The sequence below is a fragment of the Rana temporaria genome, chromosome 1 (assembly GCF_905171775.1).
Source record: "Rana temporaria chromosome 1, aRanTem1.1, whole genome shotgun sequence".
NCBI lineage: Eukaryota > Metazoa > Chordata > Amphibia > Anura > Ranidae > Rana > Rana temporaria.
This window is the reverse complement of record NC_053489.1, coordinates 93731837-93750554: the sequence shown is the minus strand read 5'-3', so window position 1 is coordinate 93750554 and position 18718 is coordinate 93731837. Positions and strand designations below refer to the sequence as shown.

Genomic DNA, 18718 nt, shown 5'->3' with positions numbered 1-18718 from the left:
TGCACTGAAAGTGCAGTTGCTGTAAATCTGAGGGGTAGATCTGAAATGAGGGGAAGCTCTGCTGATTTTATTATCCAATCATGTGCAAGCTAAAATGCTGCTTTTTATTTTGCTTGCATGTCCCCCTCGGATCTCAGCGACTGAACTTCCAAGTGCACTTTCAGTGCAATTTCAAGTGCACTTTGCACGTGTAGTGCAAAATGGATTTGCCTTTAGTAAATAACCCCCATAGTGGCAAAGGCAAGTAAAGCATTCAAACACATTCAGGTGCAGCATATTTCACCCTGCCATAGACTTTGACAGGCTGCAGGCAGTGGGGCTGGACTCTGCACCTGTGTCTACTGGGTGCACAATAATGCTGAGATGGGATGCACATTGGTAAAATGCCTAATATCCAAGTCATCTAAGGGGTCTATTGGAGCAAAGAAAATGAAGTGAAACATGAAGCAACAAATCAGGTCTTAGATAAAAAGGTAATTACATAATACATTATGTTTTGTAACCATATTAAAGTGCCAAAGCTACCAGGCTGAACTGTACATGCGGTTAGTAAATATATACAAGGACTTACACACCAGGGACTTGGGTGATTTTTGTCATCTACCACCTTAGACCTTTCTGTCTATATCTAGAAGAAAAAAGCCACTCACAGACCAGCAAAACCAATTTGTTGCCGATTTGTGACAGATACCGGTAAATGGCTTCAGAAACCACACTGCTCTGTCTGAGATTCTTGACCACCATCATGCAGGAAAACATGTAAAAACTAGAAGATGGCTCAATTTAGCGAACAACAACACAGAAATCCAGATCCTACAAAACCTGTTACCATTACCTTTTAATTATAAAGAGGTTTAGGAGGACAGCATAATTCTATAGCTAAAACAGAAAAGATCCCTTTCATTTGAAACCAATAATGTGGTTACTGTGGACCAGAGAACTTCTCGCCCAATTTTTTTTACGGCCCACTTTTGGGCTCCAACCTCTAAGTTTCATTCCATTTTCTGTCTATAAAAACACTTACAGTAATAAAAAAAAAAAAAGGAAGAAGAACTGCCATTAAATGAGAACTGGCCATTATGATATTCATACAACAAATACCGGTACATCTTGTAAGTAAAAAAAAAAAAAGGAAACAAATACATTTTAGTGAATTCACAGCTTGTAGAAAACCACCGATGTATAGTTTTTGGTAAATTTAGTTACATGTGCATATGTTTCATATCATTTATATTACTCTATAATATAAGCCCTTTTAAGATAAAGTTTTTTTTTTCATCTGGATAATATACGGCATCTGATATTGCATAATGTAAAAATCTCCCTATCCGAGAATAATTCTTACCACAGATCACAGAACAATACCAATTACATTGCACTTCGGTCTGTCTGTTTCAGTTTAGTAAGCTACACAGTGTTCAGAAGTGTGGCCCCAAGGTTAAACTCCACCCAAGGACCTTTATAAAAGCATCTTTTAAAGAAAATTCCACCTAAGACTAGAAAATAGGTAAAGGGCGATGGTAAACGCTGTGGACAAAATTCTAATTTGCTTTGTAGCCCTTCTTTGATGATTTAACACAAGTAAAGGGAAAATGGCCCGTCCTTAAACATGCCAAAACTTCAGTGGGCAGTAGGGGCTCTGGCAAAAGCCAAGGTGTTTTTGCACAGTATGGGCCTAGAATCCAAGGGGCTCCATAGGGTTCCATTTAAAGACTGCAGCAGGTATGCACAAGTCTGCACTGGAGCACTGTTGTAACATTTTAGGTCAATCTCATTGTTTTAAGTGTCAGAAGACTCGGTTGCGATTGGTACCAAATGGTTACACAAAAAAGAGAGAGAACTGGTGAAGTACATTTTAGGTATGGATCTTCATAATAGGAAATGGGCAACTATAAATATGTTTGCAACAACTGGACAACTATTATGCTGTATAGGGCATCAGTGTAAATAACCGATCAATAATTTAATATTGGTTTTCTAACCTGCTAGAAAATCAATGCACTATAGCAGGGGTCTTCAAATGTTCTAAGCAAAGGTCCAGTTTATTGTCCTTCAGACTTTTGGAGGGCCAGACTGTGGCCAGCAGAAGTGGGGATTCTTCTGGCATCAGAAAGTAACCATCGCCACACTTGGTATTTGGCGGGAGCCCTGTGTCTAATATCATTGAAGGGCAGGATAAAGCAAGCAGAGGGCCACAGTTTGGAGACCACTGCACTGTAGGGTACTGACCATTCCCTTCTCTATAGAAAAGGGACCTTTCTGCTGTATGTGAATTGCATTCACATACAGACTGGGTCGACAGGAAGACCATAGCCAGCATCAGCTTTCCATCAATGTAATGTACAATATAAGACCACAGGCTATACCATCACCCTCCACCAATCACAATAGATTCAGATGAAAGATCTTTCATATCCTATAGACCCGTAACATTTTCACACTTACATAGATCTTCTCTATCCATAATTGGCATCAGTAATACCTGTTATTTTTAAGTAATTACTTTAGACAATTTTCAACAACAATATTCATCCAATATTGTGGTAAATTACATAGCCAGTATAGTACAATTCAGTTACTGTATATAAACATATAGCACAAACTCCATGTAAACATTGTCCTAGTATGACAAGTAGCGCTGTGGGTTCTGTGGTCCAGTCATATACACACAGATATGATCGGCAGGTTGTTTTTCTCCTGGGTCACCGTGTGGATTAGGTGTGACAATTTACATAGCACCAACCCTGGAGCACACATTACAGAAACCTGCTAGAATAGAAGTAGTTGGGTTGTCAAGGTGCATGTTCCAGGGCTGTCTTTTGTATCCTGGCTTCATTACTTAGTCACTGACTTAGAACAGGCATATGCATAAGTGATCAGACACCTACACATGACTGATCAAGGCCAGCGACTAAGGATTAAAAATAAAAAGATGACAGTCTTGGAACAAGTAGCTTCAAAAACTAGTCCGCAATGGCAACACCTTTATTTCTATACCAACAGGTTACATGTAAAGGAAAAATTCTGACCACTGTTCCTTACCGCAATTACGAAGCCTAAAGTTGTCCATGCATGGACTAGTTATTCTTTATTTGCCTTTTAATGACCAATGTAAATGCTGGAAAACATCAATGTCAACCAATATCCATATTGAAGTCAAGCAGGCATATCTGATTGTGTCCTGTAGGATTCTGTCAGTGTATATGTCTGTCAATGGCTGCAGTTTTAGACCCACATACAGTATGATCTGGAAATACAGCTATTGTGTAGAACAAATGTTATACTGTATATCTGGGTACTTAGATGGAAAATTCCAGCTGCTTGATGTTCATTTCGAGCAGCAAGAACTCACACCCTTGGGTACCAGTAGGCCAACTTGTTCAAAAGCCTACCAACCTATAAATTTGTTTCTGGGCTCAAGAATTTAGGACCCTGGTCAAAGTTAAACTCAGGACCACAGTAGTGGATCACAACATTGCTGGACACTGAATGACCGTGTTCCTAAATGCCGGGGCAGAACAGATAACACTTTTTAAACTGCACTCTCATATATTTTAACCATATTACAGAAGGATAGGAAATGGTTTAAAGGCCTAAAAAAAAAATTTGGATAACAGATTCAGGTAGGAAATAAGGGTTCATGACATACAGACCGGAGGTACCGAAAAGAAGAACTGTCTGTGTTGTCATAACACATGATTAAACAAGAGACGCCGATAGGTGTAACAGGTATGAGCCATGAGGCCTGCTCTGGACATTACACTAGTCAAATGGTCCCATATGGAACATATGAATGGAACATATGAATGGAATTTCTTCCGACAGGGAGGTCTAAAGTCTAAATATGGCGCTATACACAGCGGAAATTACATAAATAGCATTCACTGTAAGACTTTGTCTGGAGACAAACAAATCTGAAAACAATTATTCAGGCTCAATGTGCCTTCTACACTTGACATGCTAACAGAACACGGATGTAAAAATTGGTTTATTGATGTTTGAATTTTGTGTCCTGCACAATATTTTTTTACAATAAAAATGGTATTTGAAAAATAAGTTCTCAATCAAGCCTCTGTAACTGGATTAAGAATGTGTAACACATGATGTAACAGATCATAAAACCTCTTATAACAGATAAAAGTGTTCCGTTCATCTACACCACATATCCTCCGCTGTTGCAGCAAATAGGGAGCAGTAGAGAGCCAAAGTAGACCACAATGCACAACCAGCAGGAACCCATCTTAACCCAGAAGGGGGACCAGCTGCCGGTAAAGAGCTTTTCTATATCAGCATGGTTGTAACTGGAAAGAGAAAAAAAAAAAAAAAAAACACAGTAAGAATGTGTGGGTCGTAATTATTAAGAATAGTTAAAAATCTAGTACACTGCACATTGGCCCATGGAAATCTAGTACAGCTTCACGGATGTTTAGAATAAATAATTACTATTAAATGAATGATGGCCTAAAGTATAATGTGTCATGTGCGATATATGAGACCTGCCATTGCTCAGCTTCTGAAAATGGTAGGAGGAGGGAAAGCCGACAACAGATGCCCAATAATAAGCCTATGGGTGACAACAGATGCCCGTAGTAAGCCTAAGTGTGACATCACCCAGGCTCTGCAGCCGTTGTTGGCGAGCTCTCCTCTACATCAAAGCTGATGCTAGATCATGTGACCAGACCAGTAAAAATATGGATGAGCAAGTTTGGGGTGGAAGAACTTGACTGGCCTGACTTCAACCTGATAGAACACCTTTGGGATGAATTAGAAAGGAGACTGCGAGCCAGGCCTTCTTGTCCAACATCAGTGCCTGACCTCTTAACCTCCCTGGCGGTATGATTATTTCAGAAAAAAGGTGCTGAAAGCGGTACAATTATTTGCAAGGAAATTTGGCGTTTTATACTGTAGGCCTGTAATTCTTAGGAATAACTCATTTAAATCTGACCAAACAAGAGTCTAGTAGGCATTCCGGGTATGATTTTTTTTTTTTTTAACAAAATTATAAAATATAATAAATAATTATAAATAATTATAACAAATAATATAATTATAATAAAAATTATTCAATAATGTAATCAACTCAAAATCACTGAAATTTGCTCAGTTGCAGAATTGTCGCTATCATTACTTTAATTTTTTATGACAAATTTCCCCACAAATCGCTATCGCACAATTCTGCAAGTGATTATAATTTATTATCGCTGTTTTCCTAGCTGCTCTAAAACCATTTTTGACATAAAGGGACACTTTTGGTTGCTATGGACAATCTACAGTTTGCAGGCAGAAAGAACAGTTTTTATTATATAAAAGAACATTTAGGGCACTGGGCAGACCACTAGGGACAAGGGGGTGTGTATTTTTTACATACAGTACTGTAATCTATAAGATTACAGTATACTGTATGTATTGTGTTTGTTTACCTTTTTGGAATTTGGCGCCGTTCTCCGCTCCCGTGCGTCGTAGGGAACGGAGATCGGCGGCACAGGAGGACACTGTGTGAATCAAGCGAGGTCCCGATCGCTCACACAGCGGGGATGCATCGCTGGATCCAGGGACAAGGTAAGTAAACATTGCCTGTGGATTCAGCGAGGCGAGCCCGAGTCTGACTCGGGGGTTACCGATCGTAGCCAAAAAATCTCACCCCGAGTCAGACTCGGGAATACCGCCAGGGGGGTTAAATACGCTTCTGGAATAATGGTCGAACATTCCCATAGACACACTCCTAAACCTTGTGGACAGCCTTCTCAGAAGAGTTCAAGCCGTTATAGATGCAAAGGGTGGGCACGGGCTAGAGTTCCCCCCTCCCCGTCGTTCCCTTAGGATAGCCTGATCGTAAGGGATAGAGGAGAGAAGCAAGGACATTATCACAGAAATCCTGATATTGGATAGTAGAGAAGAGTGGGGATAAGTTGATGTGCCTGTTATCATACATCTGTAAGGGGAGAGTTCTGGGAGACTGGTGGAGGATTCACATCATGGTTCAATACTCCAATTAAGGAAACATTTCTCATCAAGACCTTTGAGGCATTGGAGGGATTGGCCCCTCTATCTACTGTCCTATTATATGGGACGTTCAGATATTTATTCTTACTCATTCATTCATATTGCAATATTGAACCATTTTACACATCTAGCACTTAGAGTGTATTTTTGCAATCTTTATGCACATTGGCACTATATTTATTGATCATTCATTGATAGAGGATAGAAGATAGAGGATAGAGGATAGAGGATAGAGGATAGAAGATAGAAGATAGAAGATAGAAGATAGAAGATAGAAGATAGAAGATAGAGGATAGAGGATAGAAGATAGAAGATAGAAGATAGAAGATAGGAGATAGGAGATAGGAGATAGGAGATAGGAGATAGGAGATAGGAGATAGGAGATAGGAGATAGGAGATAGGAGATAGGAGATAGGAGATAGGAGATAGGAGATTAGAGATAGGAGATTAGAGATAGAGATAGAGATAGAGATAGAGATAGAGATAGAGAATAGAGAATGAGGATAGAGATATATATACACACACACACACACACACTTTTTTCCGTGGAATAGCAAGTGTTTGCACTTGTTGCACTTTATTGGAATTTGTTGTAAAGCACTTTTTTGCAGTTTGCACGTTTATGTATATTTATTTATTTCTTTAGCGCAAGATCATTTTTAAGAGCCATCTACAAACTATGGTATAAATACTGGATTGTTTTTAATTCTGCCTATGGTGGTGATCAGAGACTTATAATATGACTGCGATAGTCGAAATCTAACACCAAGGCCCCATACACACGACCGGATCCTATCCGCTGGATTTATCCGCGGATCAGTTCCAGCGGATAGATTCCGGACGTGTGTAGGCCCGAGCGGACAATTTTCGGTGGATAAAAATCCAGCGGATTCCCAGCAGATAAAAATTTTGTAGCATGCTACAAAATCTATCCGCTGGAATCCAGTCCAGCGGAATGATCCGGTCGTCTGTACAGACTCACCGGATCAGTCCGTCCGCTCCCCGACCCTCGCATGCGTCGTAATGATTCGCCGCATGCGTGGAAGTATTTACTTCCAGCGTCGCGCACGTCGCCGCGTCGACTGCGCGACACGTGACCGCAGATGTTTTTCGTTGCGGATTTTGATCTGATGGTGTGTACAAGCCATCGGATCAAAATCCGGAGGAGGAATGTCCGCTGGAAACAGTCCGGCGGACCGTTTCCAGCGGATAACCCCTCGTCTTTACGAGGCCTAACTGACACTGGGGTGGGACCGGCTTATGGCCTGTACACACCGCAATAAAACCGGTTTAATATTTTCGTCCGAGGAATGATCCGATAGTGTGTACACAACTTTCGACAGCCGATTCCGACCATCCGAGCGAAAATTTCTGAAGAGACAAACTCTAAAAATGTTCTCGAACGGGAACAGAATTGAACAATTTTCACTTAATGTGTCCTGTTCTTGTACGAGAAGTATCAGACAAAAGATTGCAAATGATCAGAAACAACAAATAACAAAAAAAAGCCTTTGTCGTACGAGAATTTTCTATCCTTGGTTTACGACTTGCTGTGAAACATTGAGGAAAACCAGCCGATCGTTTGCCCTATTTTCGTGTATACGGGGCATAACTGCCACTGACATCACCATAGTTACATTGTTAATCTGGTTGAAAAAAAAAGATACAAGCATATCCAGTTCAACCAACATAGAAAAAAAAAACACACTAATACAGTCATCAGTGCTAATATATACACTGTTACTGTACTAATGACATGTCCTGGGAAGGGGTTAACATCTCGGGCGAACAAAGGGTTAAATGTGTTACTAACAATGTGTAATATGTGTATTATGTGCTACTTTTTACAAAAGCATGTCTGTTTCTTAAAGATACATCATTCCCTCTGTACAGAGCCCTGTGTTGATTGTCAACACAGGATTCAGATTGGACACAGCTGATCAGCAGGTCCCGGCCATGAATCGGTGCGTGTGCCTGAAACCCAGGCAGTGGACATACAGTAATGTACTGTGGATAGGCGATCTAGAAGTGGTTAATTTGAATCTTGAAATTTATAAGCTTACTTTGTGAAGCTCCTCACAAAATTTACTTTCTTGAATTCTGCGTCACGTCGTCACTAGGGTGACCACGTGTCCTGGATTGCCCGGGACAGTCCCGCATTTTGCAGGTCTGTCCCGGGGGCACATTCATTCCAGGACAATACAGTGTCCCGGATTGAAACGGACACAGACACCCTCTGAGCCAATCTGATGCCCCCACAAAAGGCCGCCACATCACCGCTTTACTCACTAAAAGTACTTGTCCTGACCAGGAAAGACTGGAGGAGCACAGTCCCCGCCCCCTGCTTGTGATTGGAGAAATCATAAATCCCGTCTCTTGTGTTCAATCACTGTGCTGTGATTCGTTACAGCACAAGCTGATTTTTGGGAAGGGAGGGTGTCCCTGAATGGTAGTTTGGAAATGTGGTCATCCTAGTCGTCACTATGCCCTGTGGGTAGGCACTGCTGTGGTTACACAACAGTGCCTGCCTTCTGACCTACAGAGGTGCTTAGAGGAGTCGTCTCAGGATGCAGAGTCAGTACAGGAATCACTTCTTGTTGGCAACAAGGTACCATGGGATATGTAGTCTTTAGAAATTGAAAGCAAACGGCAGAGGAGAAGATGCAGAGCATGTAGGGAATTCAGGAAGTTGTGAAAAAAAGAAGGCCAGCAGACAGGCAGACAGAAACTTTTTTAAGTAAGCCAACAATGGATTGTCAAATATAACTGTTGTTTGATTAATATTACATTCATACTATATACATTACCATAAACATTCATTAAATAACATTATTTCTATTAAAAACTAGAAGAAAATTCTCTTCCACTCACTGAAACCAGTTGGTGATCGTCATCATCATGTATAATGTGCCTAGGAAAAAGATGAAGTGGAAGCGGGCGTAGCTGTACAAAGTCTTCTCTTCTTCATCATAAGCCACTTTTTGTCCTCCTCGAAGCTCTACTCGACCTTCCTGGCCACCTTGAAATTTTCAGAAATGTACTATTAATTAAGCACAGCCTGCCCTATGTCAATCAGGATCATGAAGTTGATAAGCAGGCCAACAACAATGTGCAAACCACTTTTATAATTTAACGGTAACCCGGGGACTTTCTAAAACCCAATGGAAGCTATTGAACAACAACTACTAAACTGGAACAGTACCAATGGGGTAAAAAAAAGGTACCAAAATATTTATTAATACCCAGATTAAAATATTAAAGACATGAAAATGTACACATGTACAACAAACATAACATCAAAAAAGCAATAAGACGCTTTTATAAACATCAATTGATCAATCGATGTTAATAATATTTCCTATTCTAATGTTTGACTGCGATACATTTTCCTGAAGAAGTGAGCTATGTCCCGTGAAACGTTCTGTGTCACATCTACAGCACGGCTCTCATCCCCTACTGCAGTGGGGTTGGTGAGTATCAACACCAAGAAGAGCGTCTTGTTGCTTTCTTGATGTTATGTTTGTTTCTTTAGTAAAGGGAAGGCCGGGAAACCAGGAAGTAACTGAAGAAATGTAAAAAAAAGTACATTTTTTTTGAAACAAGTAAATATGATACACTTTCTATTACTAATGCTAGCAGCATTCAGATTTAAAATAGTCAGTGTTGATTGAGAGAGTGAAGTTCCACTTTAAAGTTTAATGCAGTGGGCGCCTCCGCCGCTGGTTGCCGGTCAGTCCTGCACTTACCCCATCTAGGCAGGTAGTGGGCAGCGTCTCCATATCCTCTCCATCGGCGGCTTCCAGCGTGAGGCTCCTCCCCTCCTCCTAGGCATCCAATAGGATCGACTGTCCTTTCAGCCAATCAGGCGACGGTCTCAAAACTTGCTTCCTCCGATTGGCCGGGGGGAGGATCAGTGTTACAATAGCAAATATTAATTTGCTGTTGTAACACACCTGGGTGGGCCCCGTTCATATTCTCTGCACCACGAGCCCACCCTATATTGGAGCCTCTGGCTTTAATAAGGCGCTAAAAAAAAAAAAAAAAACTCCCCGTTAGAATCCATGCATCCAGCATCCTGCAAGGGGCCGAACGCAAAAGAAATGGGAAAGGCGGCCGCGATGGATGGGGGGGGTGGCGCCCGTGCGCCCTTAATGGACGGGCCGCCCCTGCCTTAATGTATTCTGTGTGCAGCAGCCCTATAACTTACCCGAGAGCCTCATCGCAATGCAGCGAAGTGCACGAGTACCTCGGCTCTCTGGGGACTCTCCCTCCTCATGGGCTGAGACAGCAGCAGGAGCGGGAGTCAATTACAGTCAGTGAGCCAATGAGGAGAGTGAGGGGCTGGGGCAGAGCCAGGTTCTGTGTATGAATGGACACGCAGAGCAGTGAGTGAGGAGTGAGCAGAGGAGTGAGGCTGCTTGGGTGCCCCCATAGCGAGCTGCTTGCTCTGGGAGGCAGGAGGGAGAGGCCAGGAGTGGCCGGCGGAGGCCCCCAGGAGAGGAGGATCAGGGCTGTGGCAAAACCACTGCACAGAGCAGGCAAGTAAAACATATTTGTTTAAAATATTCACTGTTGAGACAGAGTTCTTATGTTTTGGAATTGTTTGCTGCAAAGACATCTTTTCATGCTTTATTTTCTATTAGCACTTACTCACCTACATTGGTGTTAATTTTACGTTTATTCACCATTTACATTCTACATTGCATTTAGCTTGCTTTATATTATGTTGGTTTATCATTAGCGCTGCACTTGTTCCATTTTCCAAGTAAAACATATTTGTTTAAAAAAAAAAAAAAAAAAAAAAAAAAAAAAAAGTTGTCCGGCTGCCATGGGAGAGACCTGTCAAAGTGGGCCAGTCTGGATGAAGTCCAGGGCCAAATTTCTGTCCCAGTCCAGCCCTGGGGACACCTATAAGATAAAAAGGTGTACCTAAACCAGCTTTTTACTGTACTATTGCACAACAAATATGTCATCTCAAAAATATTACCTTGAAATATGAAAGATGTGCCCGTTCATTCTAAAAAAAAATGCTAGAACACATAACATAAAAATAAGAACATAAATAAATGTTTTTACCATCTCTGCTGGAGCCGAAACAAAAGCAGCAACGTGCAATCTGTAAAGAGAACCAGCTATGAATGCAAAAATGTCTGATGGAAGAACATGTGACCCACAGCAACCAATAACATTATTCCTTCCATTCTGACAATGAAAGAGAAATTTGGTTGGTTGCTGTAACCTAAAAAGTTTCATAAATAACAATTCTTCAGTAAATTATTGTGAAACTATATATACACGAGGGTTCTTCAAAAAGTTTCCGCACTTTTACCTCTTTTTATTAAGAATTTCAAAAACAAATCGCGTCACTTTTCTACATGGTCACCTTCCCTTTAGGCTGCATTCACACCTGAGCGTCGGTCGTTCGGAGGTCGGTTTTTCCCGGCGTTTTGTCGCGCGTATTCATGCTTATTTGCGCGTTTGCATACAGCGTCGTCCAATGTTTTTGTACTTCGACGTTTTTTATTTTAGCCAGTAGGAAAAACGATCATCTTTCATCACTTGTTGCCATGTTGGTAGATTTTTTAATCTTCTGCCTGGGTGAAAAGTTCTATTGATTAAAAGCGACGAAACGCCCGTAGCAAACGCTCGTTGTCGCGCTAGTCCGCTTGAATCAAGCGTTTCCATTACTTTCTATGGGAAATGGAAACGCTCAAATACGCCCAAATCGCCCGATACGCGCAACAAAAAAGGGTCGCGGAACTTGTTTGAGCTTCAGGCGTTTAGGGGTCAGGCGTATTGGCGTGCAGATGTGAACCATCTCCATAGGGAATAATGTATTTTTTCCCCTCTAGCGTATTTGAGCGTCGCGCTTCAGGTGTCAAAACGCTCAGGTGTGAAGGCAGCCTAAATGCCATTAGCAAAACGCCTCCCGCCTCAACCGTTTCCAACCAAAATATAAAAATGCGGAAACTTTTTGAAAACCCCTCGTATGTGTTAACAGAAAATAAAAGAAAGGGGGGAACCTAGATCAAAAAAAGAAGTATAAATCATTTTTTTCCCCACATCTAGTCTTGCTAACACCATGTCAATTCAAAGTACAGCTCACATCAAAATGTCTAAGGCGTTACTTTCTAATATGGATTAGTCACAATCATTTCAGAAAAATGTTCAATAAGTAAAAATCTCAGAACAGAGTCATTTCTCTTAATATGTGTGTGGAATATTTTCTATTTCCATCATACCCAGGTAAGCGGCATAACCAGTAATTGTATGACAGATCTAATGTGCTCCTGAGAAAGGACACGGTGCCAGTTACCACGAGGCGCCAATGCCTTCATAATCCAAGCGGCATGACTGCCCGATTTAGAATTATTATACATTCCACCTCTTCATGGAATGTCTGTATGTACATTCTCCTACAAACACATCTGTATTGGGCCAGCTTGCAATTCTCTTCCTGTAGACCAATAAGAATCTTTAACCATCATGCCCAGCCTGCTCACTTTTGTTTCAAAGCTAGGTAAACATTACAACAGGCCATGAATTTACTTTGAAGTAAAAACAAATTCCAATGACTACACTATGATTAAAGGAAAAGCAGGGCTGGATTTCTGGATAACCAACATAGGTTGTGGCCTGGGTGAGCACACACAGTCTAAAATAATTGGTCAGCAAGACATTGTAAAGCGCTGCGCAAACTGTTGGCGCTATATAAATCCTGTATAATAAAAATAATTAAGATTTTCTGCCCCACTGCCAGTGCTCTTCGGCTGGGTCCTCAATGTGCCCTTGCACAGGTTTTTCAATGCAGACGTTGTTCACAGTGTATGGAGAATTTACCTAAACTTGAGTCCACAACCAAACTGATTGCAGAATAGGACAATAGTTTGCCCACTCTTCTATTCATTGGTTCAAGGTGTACTGTTGCAGAGCGGGTAAAAATGTATTTTTTAGCCCCTTTAATTCCTTGCTTCGCTGTGCTTTGTGTGGCTATGACCTATGATACTAAGGCAGTCTGGGACAGGAATGGACAGCATAGTCTACACAAAGGATTAACCCAGGCATGAGGATAAGGGGAGCCTACTATCTGGCTGAATGATGCTTAACCACTTGCTTACTGGGCACTTAAACCACCTTCGTTCCCGGAGCAATTTTCAGCTTTCAGCACTCTCACACTTTGAATGTTAATTACTCAGTCATACAACATTGTATCCAAATGAATTTTTTGTCCTTTTTTTCATAGAAAACAGAGCTTTCTTTTGGTGGTATTTGATCACCTCTCGACTTTTATTTTTTGCGCTATAAATGAAAAAAGGCGGAAAATTTTGAAAAAAAAATGAATTTTTCTTAGTTTATGCGATAAAATTTAGCAAAAATATTAATTTTTCTTCATAAATTTTGGCCACAATTTATACTGCTACATGTCTTTGGTAAAAATAACCCAAATTAGTGGATATTATTTGCTCTTTGTGAAAGTTAGAGAGTCTACAAGCTATGGTGCAAATCATAAAAAAAATATCACACCTGTTGTACCGGTGCCTATCTCATTTCTTGGGGCCCTGAACACGCCAGGAAAGTACAAATACCCCCCAAATGACCCCTTTTTAGAAAGTAGACATTCCAAGGTATTTAGTAAGATGCATGATGAGGTTTTTGATGTTGTAATTTTTTTCCCACAATTCTTTGCAAAATGAATATTTTTTTTATTTTTTTTTCCCCCTCACAAAATTGGTCATTGTAATAGGTTATTTCTCTCACATGGCATGTGTATACCACAAATGACACCCAAAAATACATTCTGCTACTCCTCCTGAGTATGGCGATACCACATGTGTGAGACTTTTTACAGCTGACCACATACAGAGCCCCAATATGCAGGGAGCACCATCAGGTGTTCTAGGAGCATAAATTACACATCTAACTTGTTGACTACCTATTACACTTTTGAAGGCCCTGGAGCACCTGGACAATGGAAATGCCCACAAAGTGACCCCATTTTGGAAAGCTAACACCCCAACGTATAATCTATGAGGCATAATGAGTCTTTTGAACGATTCATTTTTTTCCAAACGTTTTTGGAAAATGTGGGAAAAAAATGAAAACACATTTTTTTTTACGCAAAGTTGTCCATTTATAAGATATTGCCAACACATAGCCTGTACATAGCAAAAATTACACCCCAAAATACATTCTGCTACTCCCCCTGAGTATGGCGATACCACATGTGTGGGACTTTTTCACAGCCTGGCCACATACAGAGCCCCAATATGCAGGGAGCACCATCAGGTGTTCTAGGAGCATAAATTACACATCTAACTTGTTGACTACCTATTACACTTTTGAAGGCCCTGGAGCACCTGGACAATGGAAATGCCCACAAAGTGACCCCATTTTGGAAAGCTAACACCCCAACGTATAATCTATGAGGCATAATGAGTCTTTTGAACGATTCATTTTTTTTCCAAACGTTTTTGGAAAATGTGGGAAAAAAATGAAAACGCATTTTTTTTACGCAAAGTTGTCCATTTATAAGATATTGCCAACACATAGCCTGTACATAGCAAAAATTACACCCCAAAATACATTCTGCTACTCCCCCTGAGTATGGCGATACCACATGTGTGGGACTTTTTCACAGCCTGGCCACATACAGAGCCCCAATATGCAGGGAGCACCATCAGGTGTTCTAGGAGCATAAATTACACATCTAATTTGTTGACTACCTATTACACTTTTGAAGGCCCTAGAGCACCTGGACAATGGAAATGCCCACAAAGTGACCCCATTTGGAAAGCTAACACCCCAACATATAATCTATGAGGCATAATGAGTCTTTTGAACGATTCATTTTTTTTCCAAACGTTTCTGGAAAATGTGGAAAAAAAATGAAAACGCAATTTTTTTTATGCAAAGTTGTCCATTTATAAGATATTGCCAACACATAGCCTGTACATAGCAAAAATTACACCCCAAAATACATTCTGCTGCTCCTCCTGAGTATGGCGATACCACATGTGTGGGACTTTTTCACAGCCTGACCACATACAGAGGCCCAACATGCAAGGAAGACCAACCGGTGTTCTAGGGACACATAGCATACACATGACAAGAATTACACACCAAAATACATTATGCTAAGCAAAGGGTAAACAAAAAATGTACCTGTGGTTTTAGTAGCGCAGTTGTCCACGGGACGATAGCACTGGTCCAGGCAGCAGGCAGGGACTTGGTCAGCAAAAGAAAATGCAATTGTCCAGGCAACAGGCATGATGGCATAGGTCCTACAGGCAGCAGGCAGAAGTAGGGCCTCGTTCAGGACAGAATGGGGACAGGGGTAGAGGCTTCTCCCACCCAAATCTCTTTGAAGCCTCCGGGCAACCAGACCCTAATCTAGAATGAGAAAACAAAAACAATAGTTTTCTTCATCCAGAAAAACAATTCTGGAGCCCCTCACATGTGAGACCCCTGTGCTTTGAATCCCACTAGTCCACTGGCAGGGTAAAAGATCAGTCCAAGAGGCAGGCAAAAAGAATGGTCAAACGGTCCAGGGTCAGTTCCAGATCAGGCAGAGGTATAAACAGAATCGGTAGGCATAAGCGTGGTCAAATAACAGTCCAGGGTCAGTTCCATATCAGGCAGAGGTATAAACAGAATCGGTAGGCATAAGCGTGGTCAAATAACAGTCCAGGGTCAGTTCCATATCAGGCAGAGGTATAAACAAAATCGGTAGGCAGAATCGTGGTCAAATAACAAGCCAGGGTCAAATACAGAGCAAGCAGAGGCATAAGGGGTGTAAAGGTAAATGGCAGGAAGTGACTAATAATTTAGTAAGGAATGATAACGGCGGAAACAGCCGCCTATGCAGAGGCCTGGTTGGGAAGGGCATTGGGCACAATGAAAACGGGTGTCTCTTCTCACTCCATCTTTGGAGCACACCCGGCATTTTTTTTTGGGAATTTCGGCCTGTTGGTCCGGGAGGGATTTTATCTGGGAAGTGGCGCTCGTAGAGTCGGCTTACCACATCGGATCGAATGGTTGCTGGTGGGTTGCTGGTGTATAAAAGGGCAGTGGTGATTTCCTCCTGGAAGTAAAGGTAGGATTTGGGTCTTGGAGTGGATTTTCGATATAATACGTACGTGTTGTATATGGCCAAATTGAATAAGTAAATTGAAACTTTTTTATACCACTGGTATGATCGTCTTGTGGAAAGGTAGGGCTCGATCATTTGATCATTGAAATCGACACCCCCCATGAACTTATTGTATTCGTGGATACATTTAGGTTTCTGGATTTGCCCATTCCTCCTTCTGATGGTAACGCATGTATTGTTGTGGATGGTAGAAAGCACGTACACATCCCTTTTGTCCCTCCATTTCACGGCCAGAACTTCCTCATTGCGTGCACTCGCCGTCTCCCCTTTTCTTAGCTTCTTGGTGACGAGGCTTTGAGGAAAGCCCTTCCGGTTCGACCGTACGGTGCCGCATGCGGGTGTCTTCTTTCTATACAAGTTTCGGAAAAGGGGCAAACTTGTGTAGAAATTGTCCACATACAAGTGGTAGCCTTTCTCCATGAGCGGGTTTAGGAGTTGCCAAACAATTTTCCCACTGGTTCCTATGTAGTCTGGGCAATTAGGGGGGTGTAGCTGGCTGTCCTTTCCTTCATATATGTTGAAGGCATAGGTATATCCGGTGGCACGGTCACATAATTTGTAGAGCTTCACTCCATAGCGGGCCCTTTTGGAGGGCATAAATTGCTTTATGCCGAGCCTGCCAGAAAATTTGACAAGTGACTCGTCAACACAGATGTTTTGGTCCGGGGTAAACAACTGGGGGAAAATTTGGGAAAAATAATCTAGTAGTGGCCGAATCTTATAAAGTTTATCAAAATTTGGGTCATCTCGGGGAGGGCACTGGGTATTGTCACTGTAATGTAGGAATCGCATAATCATTTGATATCTGGACCTGGGCATTTTTGAGGAAAAGACGGGCATGTGGTATATGGGGCGTTTTGACCAATATGAACGTACTTCGTTTTTGTGGTTTAGTCCCATACAGAATACGAGGCCCAAAAAAATTTTAAACTCTTCCACTGTAAGGGGTCTCCATTGGAAGGGACGGGCATAATAGGATGTGGGGTGACTGGAAATAAATTGTTGGGCATAGAGATTGGACTGGGAAACAATTGAGGAAAGCAAGTCCTCAGTAAAAATTAAACTGAAAAAATCTATTGGGGCAAAATTTTCTGTGTCCACTTGGACTCCTGGCTGGGCAGTGAAAGGGGGAATGTTGGCTTCTCCTGAATTAGGAGGAAGCCACAAGGGGTACTGAAGGGAATAGGGAAGGCTGGCATGGGACCTACTGGTACGTGACCTTGCTTGACGAGGTGTTGCGGTTCTGGTGGATGGCACAGCGGTGCTGGTGGATGGCACAGCGGTGCTGGTGGATGGCACAGCAGTGCTGGTGGATGGCACAGCAGTGCTGGTGGATGGCACAGCAGTGCTGGTGGATGGCACTGCCTCCTTAGCAATACGCCTTCGTCTGGCGGGTGGACCCTCTTCCTCCTCTTCTTCCTCTTCTTCCTCTTTCTCCTCTTCTTCCTCCTCTTCCCCCTCTTCCTCCTCTTCCTCATCTTCCCCCTCTTCCTCCTCTTCCTCCTCTTCCTCTTCACTGCTAACTATCGGCTCATAGTCAACATCAGATCCGGCGTCTGACCTTGCGGAGGAATCCGAATCGCAGAGCTCCCCGTTGCTCTCGTCGGCCGCAATAATTTCGTATGCCTCCGTAACTGAAAAAGATCTTTTAGCCATGACAAAAGATGGCACGTGGCACTGATGACACTGACAGGTGGCACTGACGGCAAATGGGACTGGCAGATGGCACGGGCAGATGGCAGATGGCAGGTAGCACTGATGGCAGGTGGCACTGATGGCAGGTGGCACTGATGGCAGGTGGCACTGATGGCTGACGGCACGGGCAGATGGCACTGGCGGCAGGTGGCACTGGCGGCAGGTGGCACTGGCGGCAGGTGGCACTGATGGCAGGTGGCACTGATGGCTGACGGCACTGATGGCACGGGCAGGTGGCACGGGCAGGTGGCACTGGCGGCAGGTGGCACTGATGGCTGACGGCACTGATGGCACGGGAAGATGGCACGGGCAGGTGGCACGGGCAGGTGGCACTGGCGGCAGGTGGCACTGATGGCTGACGGCACTGATGGCACGGGCAGATGGCACGGGCAGGTGGCACGGGCAGATTGCACTGGCAGATTGCACTTTTGGCAGGTGGCACTTTTGGCAGGTGGCACTGATGGCAGGGGCAGGTGGCACTGATGGCAGGGGCAGGTGGCACTGATGGCAGGGGCAGGTGGCACTGATGGCAGGGGCAGGTGGCACTGATAAATGGTGGCACTGATGGCAGGGGCAGGTGGCACTGATAAATGCACTGGCACTGGCTGATGGCACTGGCTGATGGCACTGTAAGGTGGCACTGTAAGGTGGCACTGGCAGGGACTGTGGGTAGTGTTATGTCACTCACTTTTACACACTGTAAACGGCTTTCTCTCCTCACACGCGGTCTGTGTGTAAGGAGAGAAAGCCGGCGATGAGAGATGATCTCATATGTTTACATTTGAGATCATCTCTCATTGGACGGCTCGATCGAGTGCTGAATGGCCGCTGTGATTGGCCATTCAGCACGATCTGTGATTGGCTGTGTCC

The 18718-nt window shown here is 42.8% G+C and overlaps 1 protein-coding gene across 1 annotated transcript in view; it reads right to left on the bottom strand.

Moving 5' to 3' along the window:
- Positions 1 to 823: 823 nt before the first annotated feature.
- The window catches only part of SERINC5 (serine incorporator 5), a 105455-nt gene continuing 87560 nt past the window's right edge, over positions 824 to 18718 (bottom strand). The window contains exons 10-12 of the mRNA XM_040340538.1: positions 11080 to 11119; positions 8875 to 9022; positions 824 to 4301 (exon numbers count right to left, since the gene is read on the bottom strand). Of these exons, the coding sequence (XP_040196472.1) occupies positions 4154 to 4301; positions 8875 to 9022; positions 11080 to 11119 (336 nt within the window). The 3' untranslated portion in view covers positions 824 to 4153. The remainder of the gene's footprint in view (positions 4302 to 8874; positions 9023 to 11079; positions 11120 to 18718) is intronic.